Genomic DNA, 18,069 nt, shown 5'->3' with positions numbered 1-18,069 from the left:
GGGCTCATCTTGCTCCAGGTCTCTTTTAACATCCTAATATGCCCCTGAATAAGTTGGCATTTGTCCTGCTGCACAAGCATATGATTGCCTTTGGTATTTCTTCTGTTCTTCTATTTGTTATTACATTATACAAAGATTATGTGATTCTGTTTAAATTCTTCCAATTGTTAGAATGCAGCTGTTCATCTACCCTGTTCTTCTAAGAGTAGCTTACAATTACAATAATTAAACTGTTCATAGAACTGAATGCTTTCTCATATAAAAGATTTTGTCTACATAGAAAACTGCCAACAAGCTTTAGACTAGCCTTTTTCTGACATGCTAGTTTTCTATGTGTTTGAAGCACCACTCAAAAATCTACTCTGTTTCCTAGTAATCCCAACTAGACGTGTGCTTTCAGCAAAGCCACATTTGTCAGCATTTTTTGGGCTGCTTCAGGGCCCCCATTTTTTAAAAAGGCCTCTCTCCTTCACTTACCTGTTAACTTACCATAGTCCACGTGGACTTGGGGGCAGCAGGCAGCTGAACACTGGGCTCAGCATGGCTGAGCCCAGCCTCCAGCTTTTCACTACAACCTCCAAAACCCATGAGGACTTTGTAAACAGCACAGCTAAACACTGGTCTTGGCCAAGTCGAGTCCAGTGTTCAGCTCTGACCCATCAGTTCTGAAGCCCATGTGAAATTTGGAAGCAAGGGCGCAGAGCTGAACACTGGGCCTCGCCGAGCCTAGCATCATCTCTGCCCCACCACCTTTGAAGTCCACGTAGGTATTGATGCAGCAGGCAGTGCAAAGCTTGGGTTTAAGATTGGGCTTAAGTTTAGCATTAAACTCTGCCCCACCTGCTGCTTCTGAGACAGACATGGACTTCAGAAACTTGGGATTTTTCAGGATCAAGTTGCCAGATCTGAAAATTTTTGAAAAACAAGGAAACCCCCCCCCCCCCCCCCAAATCAGTATGGGGGATTTAGTTTTTTTGTATTTTTTTAAAGTTACTGGATCTTTTAAACCAGAACCTGGGAAATAATTTTTAAAATGTGGGAGGATCAAGTGGTGAAGATAATTCAAGAAACATTCTTAAATGCATGCTACTTTTCATAGTTCAGCTGGTGCTGTGTTTTAGGAATGGGAGATTGCCCCTCCTTGTTGCTAAAATCCCAAACCATTTTGATTGTGTATTAATTTCCAGGACTATGACTTAAGCCAGCTCCAGCAACCCGACACTATAGAACCAGATGCCATCAAACCTGTTGGAATAAGACGGCTGGATGAAAGGCCTATCCATGCAGAACCTCAATATCCAGTCAGATCAGCGGCACCTCATCCTGGAGACATCGGGGACTTTATTAATGAGGTAAAGCAGGAGGAGGAGGAAGAAAAGATTTGTTTGAACAGCTTATTACACACCATCTGCACATATAATGAATGGCTGTTACAGCCGAAGAATAATAATTTTTAAAAGTTGCTCACACAATTAAAAGTATCTGGGCTGATAGACTTGAAAATGTTTTTAAGCACACGAAAATGTAATTAAATCATTCAGACAGAAAAAGGGAAAAATGCATCAATTAACTTTTGTGCATTGGTATTAATTACATCTATAACATGTTATCATTCTTAACCACAATATCTCCAAGAAGGATTATACACATAATAAGTAGGCTAACAAAGTAATAGTTTTGCCTAAATTAATGTATTAATTTCCATTCATAGTACATCAAGTTCATTTAGATTTTTTTCATACAACACCCTTTGAATCCCAAGAACTTCAGTACTTGTAAAAAGAGCAAAAGGGTTCCATCAAATGAGTTACAGTGAAAGAGCAGCAGAATGAATGTTGTATTACTGCATTAAATACTTAACTAGCTGTAGACCTTTAAGTGCCTTTGTACATTGAAAAAAACAGGCCCAAGATACATGACTCCACAGACAACATAGGGTTCCAAATGTTTTTAATAGTTTGTATGTTATTTTTAACATTGGCCAAAATTTATGGTATGCATAACCCCCAATTTTATAAAATGTGAAGAGATAGGCTTTCATCTGGTCTCTTTTGCCAACTATACTAATACTTAACAGAAGAAGAAATAAGAATATACATTAAAACATAAAAAGTAAGATTGCACTTTGCAGCTCTCTCATTGCAGTTTGTAATTTCAATAGACTTTCAAGGGTGTAACTGATTAATATTGCACTGTAAGTTGTTTAATGCTTGAGTAATCAACAGGCATTGAATATATTCAAGCCATATAAGAAAAGTGAAAGTGGCGGGGGCGGGGGGTGGGAATAAGATGAACACATGTAAGCCAAAATCACTTGTAATAGGTATTAGATCTAGTTCATGTTTCTGTCACATCTTCTGGAAAAGTTCGGTGGATTCCAACACATGGCCCAGGCACAAGGAGGGCAGTTGTTCCTGTATAAATAACCATGTAATGTCAGTCAGAGGCACTCTATTCCTACCAGATAGATGTTTGTTTACTTACTAGCTTGTTTATTTGGATATTTCTGTTCTATATTTTTACTCTGTTCCGATTAGCCTTTATTATAAAAGTTAAAATGCAGTACAAAAATATAAATCAAAAACCTAAAATACAGTAAATAATAGCTATACAATAACACTGTCATCAAGAAGCAGAATCCAAATTGCCTAATAGCACAACCAAATTCAACTTGCAGAGCCATAACGTTTCCGTACCCTCAGCAGCCGCCAAAAATCGAGGTGGCCGACGATTTTAGAGGGTGGAAATCGGCGCCTGGCAATCATCAATTTTTGAAATCGATGATTGTCGAAGGCACCAATTATCGAGGTACCACTGTACGAGGAAAACATCTTCCTTACACTGAGGGGTTAGAGTACCAATAAGCCACAACAATAACATGAGACAAGTCAGCTGACATCAGTTACATTTTCCTTTCTTTCCAGAAAGCAATTTTACATTTAAGTGTACCAGCCAGGACAGCCCAGGCTAGCCTGATCTCATCACATCTCAAGCTAAGCAGGGTCAGCCCTGGCTAATATTTGGATGGGACATGGATTCAGGCAATGGCAAACCACATCCAAACGTCTCTTGCCTTGGGAACTCTACTAAGTCGCCATAAGTAGCTGTGACTTGGTGATAAATAAGTAAATGAAAGATGAACACTTTTATATTGTTTATTATAAGTTGTCTCAGTTACAACAAAGTAAAGGAGCTAATATTTCAGGTATTTCCTCTTCGGAACATGTTTTAAAATATATAAAAATCTTTGCTAAACTCTATGGAAAAAATTAAGCTGACACTTGAAATTTTCTAATTTAGGGTATACAGTTAAGCAATTTAGCACAGAATATTTGTTTAGCAATAAATGCAGATTTTGAGGCAGCTTTTATCTTTGGAGTCATTGCTCTGTAAAACCACTTTTCAGGGCCTCTTCTCCAGCAGACAGTTTGCACATTAAGTGCAGTCTCTGGAACACTCAGTTTTTCATTGCAGTTTTATCCTATAAAGTGAACAACGTCGGCGGCTTTTATATCATCCAATGCAAGGATTTTGAACCAGGAGCATCTAGCTCCCAACTTGAAAAGCTTTAAGAAGTTTGGGTGCTGTGTGGTTTCCGGGCTGTATGGCCGTGTTCTAGCAGCATTCTCTCCTGACGTTTCGCCTGCATCTGTGGCTGGCATCTTCAGAGGGAAGAAGATGCCAGCCACAGATGCAGCCACAGATGCCAGCCACAGATGCAGGCGAAACGTCAGGAGAGAATGCTGCTAGAACACGGCCATACAGCCCGCAAACCACACAGCACCCAAGTGATTCCGGCCGTGAAAGCCTTCGACAATACTTTAAGAAGTTTGTTTGGTTCCTTCTTGATGTCAATGATTGATACACAACAATATTTCTGCTGCATTAGAAAAAGATACCTTTTGCTTTCTGTGGCTTGTTAAATGTCTGTCCCAGAGCCAGGCACACAAACTAGCCACAAAAACAGGAGAAAAATGACAGGCCTATACTGTGATGAACAATTATACTCACTAGCTATCTTATGGGAGAGGGTTTTTTTTCCCCCTTTCACTAGAGAAATGTGTGGTTTTGTTTTAAAAACAGAAGCGCTAAGCTGTTGTTTTGTGGTTTTTCTTTGTTGAGTTGATTTGGTTAGGGTTTTTTTTAATATCTTGTTTGAGGTTTGGTCGAGGGAAGCTTGCTGCTGCTGCTCAGCTTAAGCATTGCAGAGTGAGTTGTCACTTGTTTCACCTTCTTTTTTTGCTGTCATGAACATTTAAGATGGAAGGATACAGAAAAACTGTCATTTAATTGCACGAAGAGGACATTGATGCTAGCTATTTATAATTGGCTGTATACTGAACAACATTAGCTAATTAATTAGAACCAGTTGATGCCACTCATGCAAACTGAGAGCTATCACAGCATTTATTTGCTTATGGGTTACTCCCATGCAAAGTGAATACCTGTCCCATTAGTAGCAAGTAGAGTTCGGCTTCTACCTTTGTGACATGTCCTTGCCTAGTTACAAATGATTACTGGGGAGGAGGTGCAGTTAAATGCAGCTGTCCCTACTTTTAATCAGCCTTTCGGCCTGCTATTGAGACAGGCCCGTTTCACTATCACCTGTTCTTGCATCTGCTGCTGATGTTAAATCCAGACATTAGCATCAGCCCATCAAAATTCTACTTCAGTGTATGTCACTTGGGGGTTGTGGTTTTTGATTGTTTCATTTAGAGGCTTCCATTTTAGCTTGGTCTTCAAATTGTTTCATTTAGGAATTTCATTGAATCTGAGAACTTCATTTGCAGAGCTTGCCATGTATGATAGCAATCCAAATTTGGCCTGTTTGACTCTGATTAATTTGAGAGCTATAAACTGTATGTTTATTACTGTATAGCCTTGCATATTTGAAGCTGGGATTTACACAATCACAAGGTTTGTGGGTTTTTGTAATAGATATTTTTTACTGTGTACATATTTTTTGTACAGCTCTTCTTGCTTCAAGCACAGATTGCTTCAAGCTTAAGGAAACCATTTGGTAGTATTCCAAAGTTCTCCTCTGAGTTCTCCCAAATTCATTTCACATGGCCAAAGAATCAAGGATCTAGTGTCCCACTTTCCTCCTCTATCATCCCTTTCCCTTCCGTTGCAGGGACTTAAAGCAGCAGACAATGATCCCACAGCACCTCCATATGACTCCCTCCTAGTCTTTGACTACGAAGGGAGCGGTTCTACTGCTGGATCTTTGAGCTCCCTCAACTCCTCAAGTAGCGGTGGTGAGCAAGACTATGACTACCTAAACGACTGGGGCCCACGTTTCAAGAAACTTGCTGACATGTACGGTGGAGGCGATGACTGAATGCCAAGGTGGCCAACATTGCTTTTGGACAAGTACAGATCTTTCCACTGGTATTCCCAACAAGCATACAGAAGCTAGGCTTTAACTTTGTAGTCTACTAGCACAAGTGCTTGCTGAAGGCTTTGGCATAGGCTGCAAACCAATTTTGGGCTCACTGGGAATATCAGTCATCCAATGCTGTGTGGAAAAGAAAAGCAAACAATTGAGCTCAGTTACACTTGAATTTTACAGTACAGAAGCACTGGGATTTTATGTGCCTTTTTGTACCTTTTTCAGATTGGAATTAGTTTTATGTTTAAGGCTTTAAATGGTACTGATAAGACAAACCACATTGGGGAGGGGAGAAAGTTAAATCACCAATATGCTTCTACATGCTTTTGTTACATTGCATTGCTTTTGTTAAAATAAGAAAAGTTGGGGGGAAAACCTCATGGGGAAATTTTGTTATTGGGGAAGGGAGGGAAAGAAGGCCATGAAAAAGATGTACAATACTTCTAGTTTTAGATGTTAGGGTTTTTCACTAAAATTCTAAAACTTATGCAGCTGGTTGCAAATAAAGGGAGTTTTCATATCACCAGTTTGTAGCAGAACTGATTTTCTTTTCTTATGATAGAATGTTAGACACATTTTGGTCTTAATCCATATACACATTTTTTTAAGAAAATCATTTTTCAGTACTTTTTTTTCCCACTTCACTGTAAAAATAGTATGTGTACATAATGTTTTATTGGCATAGTCTATGGAGAAGTGCAGAGACTTCCAAACATGTGTATGTATTATTTGGACTATGGATTCAGGTTTTTGCATGTTTATATCTTTCGTTATGGATAAAGTATTTACCAACAGGTTGCAAACAAGTGACATTGATTCAATTGTTGAGCTGTAGTTAGCGTACTCAAGATTTGGTTTTGTTTTGTTTTTAATTAATTTTTTTTTGTTTTTGTTTCGTTTGTTTGGGGAGGGAGAAAAGTTCTTAGCACAAATGTTTTACATAATTTGTACCAAAAACAAACAAAAAAGGACAGGAAAAAACTCAAGGGGTGGCCTAATTCTGATGGCTCAAGTAATTATACAGTATGTTAAAAAGAGCTTTTAAACCAGAGAGATGTTTGACAACAGCTTTGCCTCTGTATTATGTACCAGAATATAAATGATACACCCCTGACCCCAATGTTCTGAATAAAATGCTAATTTTGGATCTTGTGCCTGAATAGATCTTTTTTTCTACTTAAACAGCCTGAAAAAAATCAACGAACAGGAAGATGTTAACATTTCATTCAGAAGAGTAGCAAAAATCCTTGTACATTCTTGTATCTGTGCCTTGTGCTCTTGTATCTGTGCCTTGTGTTTCATTGTTGGTATGAGGACTCTGGTGCTTTCACTGAAGTTCAAACCAACAAGGAGCTACTTGTTTGTTTCACACATGTGCCTTTATACTCACAGATACATCATCATTGAAGTGAGTTAGGACTCAAGCATACATAAACATGAAGCAACATGGTATACTTTTCAGCAAACACACAATAGGACATTTAGCTATTGTTAACCATTATTTTGAAAGGTAGGCAACCTCTGTTCTCTAACAAATGTTAGAATCCGTGAGAACTATGCAATGATGCATAAGGATTATACTAGGAGGGTAAATCTAGACATAAAACATGTTTAGAAATCCCATGAGGATGGATTCCACTGAAAGGCAGTGGTAGAAAATAGGGGTGGCGGTAATATTTCAGTATGCTGCTGCAATTACATGACAGGAAAATACTAATATGCCAGCTAGCAAGTCCACTGAGTGAACCTTCTGGGCCTTTTAAGGAGTTTCAAGTGGTCCAGGGAGCATAACCACCACCACCACCACCACCCCCGCCCCGGTCTACCTGAAAACTTCTATTGCCACCTAATGGGGTATGCCAGGCAGCACAGGGAGTGTTCCTGGTCCGAAAGCCCTGTGGAAGCTGACTAAAGTCAGCTCCACTTGGGAACATCACTCGATTGCATCTGCCTGTGCCATACAGGATCCTGTGGTGAAGGAACATTGACGCATGGGGAACCTTCAGGATTTGGACATGGTACAGTTGACCATGCCCTGCCATCAGCATATTAGTCACTTCAGCAGCACATCTGCCCCTTATGCCAGCAGTGTGGGCACCTGCATCAGTACATCTTCACATCCCTTCCAAGACTCTATTTGCACCTCTCCCCCCCCCCCCAGGCCACCCATGGATTGCACTGCAGTGCTGAAGTATCATTCTCTCTTTTAGTTTCCAAATCTGTCCATTAAAGTAATAGAAAATGTCAATCACTTTTCTTCACTTTAAAAATAGAACAGAAAACCTGTTTTTTTTAAATGTGGTCTGCATATGTTTGTTCCACAACCTTACAATGAATCCATCAAAATTTTGTTCATTTGGTTGCATTTTTGACAATCACAAGGTTGGATTAGTAGAACAGAAAATATTCATCTCCTTATTTTAAAAAGAGCAGGTTCAGACATCTGACTCCTAAAAATGATTGCTTAGAAGTTAGTTTCATTGATTTCAGTAGGACTTCTAAGTAGGGATGCTGAACATTACAGCTGAGAGTTGAGATTGTACTTTGGCTGTGATGGAAAGGGCTGCTTATATGGATGTAGGATGTGTAGAAAGGTGAAGCCAGAGTTTAAAATGAGATACTGAAAACAGAATTGTGTGTGGACAAGAGAATGGCAAGTGAAAGAAATGTAGTGGAAGAAGCTACATTCATAACTTCAGATTATACTGACAGATGACAGATCTTTCTAAATTGTATGAATGTGCCAAAGTGTTTTGAGACAAAGGTTCCTTTGTATTTCTGCATCTCTCAACAGCCACAAAATGGAAACGTCAGAAAACAGCATGGGCATTATAGAGGGGAGACACAGCAAAAGATTGACCAACCCTTGAAGAGAATCCAAATGGAATCATATTAACCTCATGAATGTACTTATACATTTTGTGAATGCCCATGATAACAGGGGTGGCAGTTGCGTATAATTTGCTGAGGCAGTATCTGATTTTTCTACATTAGAAAGCATGAATAATTCAGACTAAGGCATGAGATTGTGTTTATATTTCTTAGGCTATGCCTTGGTAGATCTTTACACTTGCAAAGATATCATGTATGGCAAGAAGTGATACAGAAAGAGGAAGAGAAAATATCTGTGATATCGGTTCTCTGGGGAAAATGGATTTCAAAAATTTTCCCATGAAAACCTATTATTTAAATAATGTTAGCAACTGAACGCAGATACATCATGTACAAGAAACGGGAGTTTGTCCATGCTTCATATGTCACATTTATCCCATCCATTATGACTGATTTGCAGCACAGCAGCCCTGACAACTATAGACAGAGACTATATTTACATATGCAGGGCAGACAATTTTCCTCAGAAAAATACATCATCAGAACATTTTCTGGTTTGGGAAACTTCTCTACCCCACAACACTGCCTGGCCCAGCTATGTGGAACTCTGCAATTTTTTTATCCAAATCCAGCAATACCACAGGTATAGAACAGCAGTAAAGGTGAGGTCTCTATGGGTGGCAGTATAAGCCTTGTTCACACATGCACATTGCTTGGTTTGTCTCTGTCTGATCACTGGTGGATAACTGTGCGAACCAACTCCATTGCAATGCATTCTGTTGGAGAGATGGAACAGGATGTAACTTCTTTCTGTGTTATATCTGTGAGGACTCATCATAGCCCTTGATGATAATAATGTGTTCCCCAGTCCAAAGCCAAGGAAATAAGATAACTACGTAAACTCTTGCATTATATTGAATTAAAGGACACATCCCAAGCAATTAAATACATAATCACAAACCATAACACTGTCTCCCTTGGAAGATGTCTGGCATGAATGTTTAAAATCGGAGTGCCAAGAATGTCAAAAGTTCATAGATGCAAATTAGTCAAGGGTTCCAGTACTGATTTTTTTTTGCAGTGTTATTTCAGAAACTCTAAAAATACAGATGATAGTGATTAGCTGAGATATTAATGAATTCATGTCTCTTTCTGCAAAACAACATATTGGCCCTAATGCAGGTTATCAGGAGTTAAGCAGAAGAATACACACCTGTCACGATCACACACAACTGCCAAGGGTGTGATCAGTGATGCTACCTACAGCTCACCTTTAAGGAACGAGAAGGTTTCTCCCATTGCATGTTGTTTTTTTCAGATGTTTGTTCCCCTCTCCCTTTGACTGATCTGCTTTAGCATATCTATGGGATGGCACAAGCATGTTGGATGTGTTTTAATTTTAAAATGGGAGCACGTAGGGAAACTTCAGTGATTAACAATGCAAGTCTATGCAAAGTTAATCTAGCGGCAATGCCGCTGAAGTCACTGGGCGTAGACTGGAGTAACTACACAGGATTGCACTGCAAATCCTAACCTGAATGTTGTTGTTGGTGCAGCATTCTGTTAAAAAAAAATCAACAGTTAAACTGTTTCAGCTTAAATGGTCTTTGCAAATAGGAACTGTCAGTAAAGCCTGGACTGAGAAGTTGGAGCTCCCTTCCCTGCCATTGCCTCCTGAATTGCCTCATAAAAAGACCAAATACAGCTTTACTGCAAGGCATTAATAAACCCCTTTTGAAGAATGATAAGAATGTTGTAAGTAACTGAAAAAAATAAATTGGGAGAGGAGAGGGAAGACACAAATCCAGATTGGTACAGTCCATGCCAACATGGGCTTGGCTTTGAAGCTAACTGTGCCCTTCTCGATGAGAAGCATTAAAATGTTATATCTTGAGCCACTCTATAAACCCTTACATACACACTCAGTTCTTTTGCCTTAGTTGATCTTGAGCCTGCTTTATAAAAGGTTTACAGATTCTTTTAAATTTTTAAATGAAAATATGTTTAATTTAAAGTCAAGATTGCACCAGTTCAGGAGGAGGACAAGCTGCTCTAATTGTAAATGAAAGCACTTTAGACAGCTGCTTCAGGTTATTATTTTCATGTTTCTGTTACAGTGTTGAGCACTGCATTTTGATTAAAGGCATCTGAAATCTGTCCTAGTTATATGCAGATGAGCCTCTTCACAATGAAGATCCAAAAGTGCCTTGTGTTTGGAACCCAGGAAAGAGCATCTCGTTCAAGAATTTGTTGCTCCTTTGCTTTCTGTCAGATCTTTCAGGTGAGAGCAATCGACACAAGTCAGGATACATCCAGAAAACTCCTTCTCTTTGGTTCATGTTTTCACACTAAACTGGAAACAGAAAAATTAGGCTCAGCAAGAATCTTGAAAAGTAGCCAACCTTTCATCCAGGACAGAAGTATTTTTCACTGACAGCTAGTTCAACAGCCAATGGTTGTCCTGGAATTGCCTTCTTGGTAGTGTGCAGGAATGCAAACCAGTCTCTGAGTACAGAATGATGACCGCAGAACCGGAGTCCTGCAGGAGACTTTGGGGATTGGGGCACAAAATTGTAACATGCTTTAGGAATTCAGTGTCACTTCTTATCTCCTGTAGCAACAGTATTCATCAAAAGAAAATAAAAAAAATTTCCAGGAAAACTATGTGTGTCATTTTGAAATGCTTCTCAAAACCAAATGCTGTGTGTAAAAATTATTTTATTGGGATGGGTGGATTAAAGAGATTTGTTGACATGCATGTAATTCCAATCTTTTGTAGTGTTGTTTTAACGTTTATCATCAAAATATTTTGTTTCAGAAGTCATCCCCCTTTGGTACTTGGTTCAGAAGTAACCTCCCTGATTTGATTAACATTGAAGCTACTTATCACAAATTGGACTAAAGGAGCTCTAGCTATTCTGACAGGCAGCAGCCTTCCAAATTCTCAGGAGGGCTCTTTCCTAACCCTGAGACCAGGAACTAACAGAGACACATACAAGCAATGCATGTGCTCTACCACTTAGCAAAGGGCTTCCCATAATACTGATCAATATACCATAAGCACCCCATTATGCATTCTATATCTCTGAAATTCTTCCTCTTCATCATCTGACCAAAGGCCTTGGCAAACAATGGGTGACAACGCAATGCTGGTAGTACAAAACTAAGATCAGGGATTTCACACCAGCATTAAGAACTGACTAGAGTGTAGTGATGCCTCACAACTCACCATTAACCTACCGGTAATATCCTGTTTGTCGTTAACAAAAAGTTGATTTTTCAGAGAACAGTTAAACTGTTTGTCAGTCCACTCATGGATATTCACAGCATTTTATTATATTCCTATGTAATGTAACTCAATTGACTTTTTGCTCATTCATTCTGAGGTTGTCCAAGTTCTGCTACTTCTATCCTTTCTGCATAACTGCTCCACTTTAAAGTTGACTTTAATCTCTCACCACTTTGAGGGGCTCCTAATTAGAGAGAAAGGCAGAATTCAAATGATTGAAATCAATCAATAAAATCTTCACTTATCATGCATTGTATAGTATCATGGCAGCTAGAGCCAACTAAACAATTGCTTCAACTGCTGAAACTATTAGAATTAGATCAGAATGGTTTGTTTTGTAATTATTTATTCATGTTCAGTCATGTTTGTCATTGTCACTTTTGTTGGACTTTCTTTGGAATTATAGTTGATAAGAGAGCCAGCATGCGGTAGTGGTTAAGCGCAGCAGATTATAACCTAGAGAACAAGGTTTGATTCCCCACTCCTACACAGGTAGCCTGCTGGGTGACCTTGGACCTTGGACCAGTAACAGTTCTCTCAGAACTCTCTCAGCCACATAGAGGAAGGAAATAGCAAACTACCTCTGAACATCTCTTGCCTTGAAAACCCTACAGGGTCCCCATAAGTTGGCTGGGACCTGACAGCACTTTCTACCACCACAGCTGATAAAATCTGTATTCATCAGGGATATCTACATTACTATCTCTTCTTTTTTAAGGCTGCCTAGATCACAGGAATTCTTGTGAAATCCTACTGAGGACAACATGTGAGTATTGCATACTCAGAAGACTTGCCCAATGCCCTTGGAATCATTTTTTCATAATAGCCTTTGTTCCACAGAAATTTGTGGAGAAAGAAATTATCTCAAACTGTACACATCAAATTTAGCCCTTCTAGCAAGTTTAGGGACTTATTCTTAATCTAATGGCCTGATTCAGACCGTTGGTCCATCATGACCAGCAGTGTCTGCTAAACTGGGGGCTGCTCTCCAAGGTTTCAGATATAAGTCTGCAACCCATATTATCTAATCCTTTTAAATGGACATGCCAGGATTTGAACCTAGAACCTTCTTGTTCTGCCACAAACACCCAGTGTCTTCCAGGAATAATCACTAATCAGCAACATAAACCTATCAAAATCAACAAAATAATTGGAAAAATAAAAACTTTTTATGACATACCTAACACAGCAAGCTAAGTGCCAGGTAGAGAGTTGCTGAGAGGGAGCTTGACAATCAAGCAGCCAACACAAAAAGGCTCTATGTCTAAAAGCCATCCACCTCACTTCCAAAAGAGAAAGCTCAGGAGAAATTCTCATTTGAATGACAGATATGTATGGGAGGGGTTGGTCTTCAAACACACCAGTTCCAGACTATTTAAAGGTAAGAACCAACATGTTACATTGTGCCTGGAAATAGGTTGGTAGACTTTTCATATCTCTGAAAATGAGTATGATGTATTTCAGGCCACCGACCAATGCTGTGTTTGTTCCTTGGTAGCTTTAAAAGGCAGCCCTGTATAGAATGCATTGCAGTAGTTTAACTTGAAGGTGGTCTAAGCGTAGGGGCAAACTTTTTAATCCATTAGTTATTGGAGGGGGAGGGACTTCCTTCAGCATGGAACCTAACAATTATATCAATATGGTGTTTCATTCCTCTTGTTGAATTCAAGCTTAAATGTTGAGAAGTTCCACACATTTTTAGAAAGGTTCATAGTAGCATATAACTGTTAAAATAGAATGTTTAAATCCAACCTTACCCACTTTCAGACACTCATAGCTCAACTTCTGCTTTCCACTATCCAACTCCACGTTTAGGCCCCTCTTCAGTTTTCTAAATTGTGTGTGTGTGTGATTTCAGCTACCATTATTCCACCAATCAGCTAAATCCCATGGTCCCTGGAATCACATTAAGATCCCTTTACTACTGTATTGTGTCAGAGAGGACCTATTTGGATACTGTAAAGCATTAATTTCATCCAGTTGGCAAAGCTTTTGGAGAAAAGGTAATTGGAATCAGGGGGTTATTGTACACTCTGCCAAGCATTCTTAATGGTCTCACCAGTGATATAAGACATGCAAAAAAGGACACCTATGTAGACAATGCTATAACTTTACCTGCTGTGCATAAAACTATATATGATGCTCCAATTGCTTCTTGTTATAGGCTCCTTTCAGATCCTTGCACTTATATGCATTTATTATAAATATCCATTCATCTAATCAAGATCAAACTTTGCCACCACCTTTCTCCCACTGAGCAGGGAAACTTGAGCTTGTTAAAAAAAAGCCTAAATACTCCTCTGCATTTTCTAGTTTTGTGACAGAAGCATGGTACAAAAAATGTGACTCCTCCACCCACATATTCTCCCACTGATGGAAGTGCCTCTGACAGCAGAATACAACTTATAGATCTAATCCATCAAATCTACAGAGCTAAAAGCTCCTACAGAAATAACTGTCTTTTTTTCCTCCCATTTTCTCCCATTTTCTCCCATTTGCATCAAGCCACACAGACTTATGGGAACCCTGTGGGTTTTCAAGGTAAGAGACCTTTGGGGGCTGTTTGCCATTGCCTGCCTCTGCATCACAACTCTGGTATTCCATGGGTGAATTCCCACTTGAAAATTGCAAGCGGATCCAAACCTGTTCCTTGCGAATCCGTGTCCTCCTCATCGCAGTTTCTCCCTCCCCACCACAATGAGCAGGCAGGAGACATTCCTGGGTGCACGCATCGTTGCAATCCCCACAGCCATGTGATCGCGCTTCATTGCCCTCACCTGATTGGTCGGTGTTCAGTTGGGCGGGACCTGTTAGCCACTTCAGAAACACTACCCATTTTTACCCATTAAAAAACCCGTGCAAACGATAAAGTGCAACCTCTATGAATACTTGTTATTTACTGTATAACAACTATTTTCTGAAAGTTTTACCGTTAAATCGGTGAACGGGCGACCGTTTAAACGGTCAACTTTCCACCTTTGTTTCCCACAGTCCCCTTAGCGACCAAACGATGCGCGTGCACAGCAACAGCGCTGGGAGCACTGATTGGCTGCGCGAAATGCGCGTCACTCTCTGGGGCGGGGACGACTCCAGGTTCCAAACCTTGTCCCTCCCCTTGGAACAGCTGTAAACTGTGATAACGGGGCCTGAACCACTTGCATCCAGGTTCTGCCAGAATGCAGATTAACAGGGCGAACGAGCATCAGAAACGGTTGCTGCCACAGAAGTCATGGGGAGGACGTCGATGAAACCGTGTTAGTAAGTGGCCCGAAACCGTGCTAAGGAGGCAGTGGGAATTCGCCCCATGAAGATCTTCCATGCAAATACTAGCCAGGGCCAGGGTTGAGAGTGTGTGACTGGTTGAAAATCACCCAGCAATCTTCCATAGTGCGAGATCCCAGATCTGAGTCCAATACCTTAACAACTACATCACACTGGCTCTCCTGTGTCATAATTTTTCCTACACTAGAAACTTTTCTGATGCAAATTAGAAGTATGGAGGGTTAATAATATGTGTACTGTAGTAGAGTATTGGATCTGCGAGTTCCCCACTCAGCCTCGGAGGTTTACTAGGTGACCTTGGGATACTCATATGCACTCTTAGTCCAACCTATATCACAGAGTATTCATGAAGATAAGATGGAGAAGAAGCTGGTTGAGGTCCCCACTGAGGAGAAAGATGCTGCATAAATGAAGTAAGTAAGTAAATGAATAAATATACAAAACTAGTAAACAAAGCTTGCATTCTGGTAAGGCAAAGCCAGCTTTGAATAATAAGATAATGTGTGTGTTCCAGATCATTCAAAACTGAACATTAATCCAGCATTACAGGCATACTGAAAATGTGTCTGGAGCATGTAATGACCAAGTGGGGGTGGGGAATTTTAAAAAAACCACCCTCTGGCTTGCTTGCACTTCATTTCAGAGCATGCACAGAACAATAAACTCTGGGATTGGCTACAGTAACCATGGGAACCAGAAAATACTGGACTTGGAAATGTAAATTGCCAGAGACCTTAGTTTAGCCTTCTGAGCCAGCATGACAGTAAAAGTGGAGTGACCTGAAATGAGATTAAGGGAGCAATTGGAAACTGACACTAAAAGAGTGCCTGGGAACAGTTTGTGCTGGGACTTCTGAAGGTCTACACAGCTGTGAATTGACTGATAATGACTGAAAGCCTTCAGCAAACCCCAGCAGCTGTGCAGACTGTCTTGCATTGGTTTGGTTAGAGAAACGAAGGCTAAATTTCCTATTGCACATTGAGTGGGTGGTATGAGCAAATGAAGGGAAGAACTGTGGATGTGTGAAAGTATCATAACAAATTTCACCTCAGTTTGTTGAAAACAACTTGTCCTGCTTTTTCTTCGGCCTGCCTACTTGTTTTCCCTGAGGAGATAACAGAATATTCCCCCATCCCATGAACTGACGTTTCCAGTGTGGAAGGAAAACTACAAATTCCCTAAATCTGTGTTACAGGATTGTCAGTGAAGTGGGAAGAGGGGCTAAATATGTAGTGTGTGTTGTTTGTGAACATTAACAAAAATAATCCTTTCAGAGATGTCATGTTGGTGACGGAGCAAGCTTGTTTTCTGCTGCTCCAGAGACTAGGACCAGGAGTAACGAAGGAAAAGACCAGATGAAGGAAAAGGATCAGGTGAAGGAAAAGAGATTCCACCTAAACGTCAGGAAAAACTTCCTGACAGTAAGGGCTGTTCGACAGTGGAATATGCTGCCTCAGAGGGTGGTGGAGTCTCCTTCTTTAGAGATTTTTAAATAGAGGCTTGATGGCCATCTGTCAGGGGTGGTGTGATTGTGTGTTCCTGCATTGCAGGGGGTTAGACTTGATGGCCCTTGGGGTCTCTTTCAACTCTATAATTCTAGGGAAATGTTGTGGAGTAAATATTTTTATTAGTAAATATTTATCTCGGTACTAGACATTACTCTTCAGAGGGAACTTCCACCACCCAACATTTCTGTTCTATGTACACCTTGGCTTGTTTATGAAAACCAGGAACTTGGTCCTACAGTTTGCTTCAGCTAAGTAATGAATCTTGTTTTGGTGGAAGTATTCTTTTTCTGTTGCCCCCTAAGCAAAAAATCTCCTTCAGGCAAGTCTTATCAGTTCAACAAAAGGGAGTCACAGAATCCAAACTTGGGTGGTTCAAACATCTCAGATGCTCTTTAAAAAAAGAAATTGAAAAAGACTTCTGGCAGCCCAGTCAACAGTTTGTGTCTGGCATACCTTGGTTATGTCACCTTTGGAGGTGACTTAAGTCTCTTTCCTCTGATCCTTAAGATGTCTTCTTTCCCATATTTATTTGTGGTTTTCAGTCCCCCTGGGCCATGTCTGCTTGTTCCCTGATTGTCTGGACTTTGGACCATGTGGTCCATTCACATGTTATATCTGGGCTGTGTCTGGGTTCCCCACTCTGTCTTTCAATAAGAGTGAGTTGCAGATTCCACCTACTTCCTGTGAATGTTGGGATTCAATCATATCAGAACACACCAAAGTAAAAGTAAGTGTAATAATAATTCATTGCCAAACAAACACAGAAGTCTTCTAGATTCTCTGAATGCTCTCTGACTCTTCCTGAAGCGCCTTCCTTCTAGGGATCCTCTATAAATTCCCATCGTATAAGGATGTGTATCTGAATTACAGCAATCACTACACCTGTGGTACCCTATTAAAATTTGACCAGTGATGTAGAGCGGGAAGGGCTTCAGTATTCCCAGAAGACATGTGGGTTTCCCCAATCGGGCAAACAGTGCCCCTCAGGTCATTACAGGTTGCACCAGAGGGAAGATTGAAGCCCTATCTTCCTGTGTAGGATAATCACAATTCAATCAAGCACCCAAAATTCTGGAACTAAGGGGAACTTCAACTTACATTTGACCAAAAGATGGAATGGGAAAGCCCAACAGGATAATGTGAGAATTAGTCCTGAGTTATTTGGGTCATACCCAGTTTTCCTTTGATGCAGTTATACTTTTTGAATCCTGACTTTCACCTGGACAAACATGAGCATGCATGTATGTGTGTTAATACTGTAGCATACTACTTTTAGTCATGGGAAAATATAAATCTTGGCATTTGAAAAAGTAAATGCCACCCTTTTTCTTAAATGCATTCATTTCCATATTGTATGTTTTATACTGCCACTATCTTTTCTCACCAAGCACGGTTATATTTTTGTTTTTTCTCCTGTCTCGCTATATGTTTATAAAAATTTGCTTTCTAGGGCTCAGATCTCGAAGAAGCATTTTGTAAACTTAAAAGTGTCAGTGTTTTAATACAACTGATTTATGGGTTTGCTCTTTCAGGAGGCAGCATTATTTCATGTTTCAATTAAGCATTTTTTCCTAAGCATTTTTTCCCAAGCTGGCATTTGCTCACTTGGATTTTTTTAATTACTTCCAATTTGATTTCTTAGAATCTAATATTCCAGGCAAGATTGCATTTTTATAAAATTATGCCATAATAAACTCATGCTTGTATAAGTGAGTATGATTGAATAAAGTTACCTTCAAGTCACTGAACAATTATATTCAATCTAG

The 18,069-nt window shown here is 39.9% G+C and overlaps 1 protein-coding gene across 2 annotated transcripts in view; it reads left to right on the top strand.

Moving 5' to 3' along the window:
- The window catches only part of CDH2 (cadherin 2), a 151,121-nt gene extending 144,582 nt beyond the window's left edge, over window positions 1-6,539 (top strand). For both annotated transcript variants that reach the window (XM_048507350.1, XM_048507349.1), the window contains exons 15-16: window positions 1,188-1,352; window positions 5,135-6,539. In XM_048507350.1, coding sequence (XP_048363307.1) covers window positions 1,188-1,352; window positions 5,135-5,341 — 372 coding nt within the window. In that variant the 3' untranslated portion in view covers window positions 5,342-6,539. The remainder of the gene's footprint in view (window positions 1-1,187; window positions 1,353-5,134) is intronic.
- Window positions 6,540-18,069: the final 11,530 nt, after the last annotated feature.

Source organism: Sphaerodactylus townsendi, linkage group LG09 (genome assembly GCF_021028975.2).
Source record: "Sphaerodactylus townsendi isolate TG3544 linkage group LG09, MPM_Stown_v2.3, whole genome shotgun sequence".
NCBI lineage: Eukaryota > Metazoa > Chordata > Lepidosauria > Squamata > Sphaerodactylidae > Sphaerodactylus > Sphaerodactylus townsendi.
This window is presented reverse-complemented; position numbering and strand designations above follow the sequence as displayed.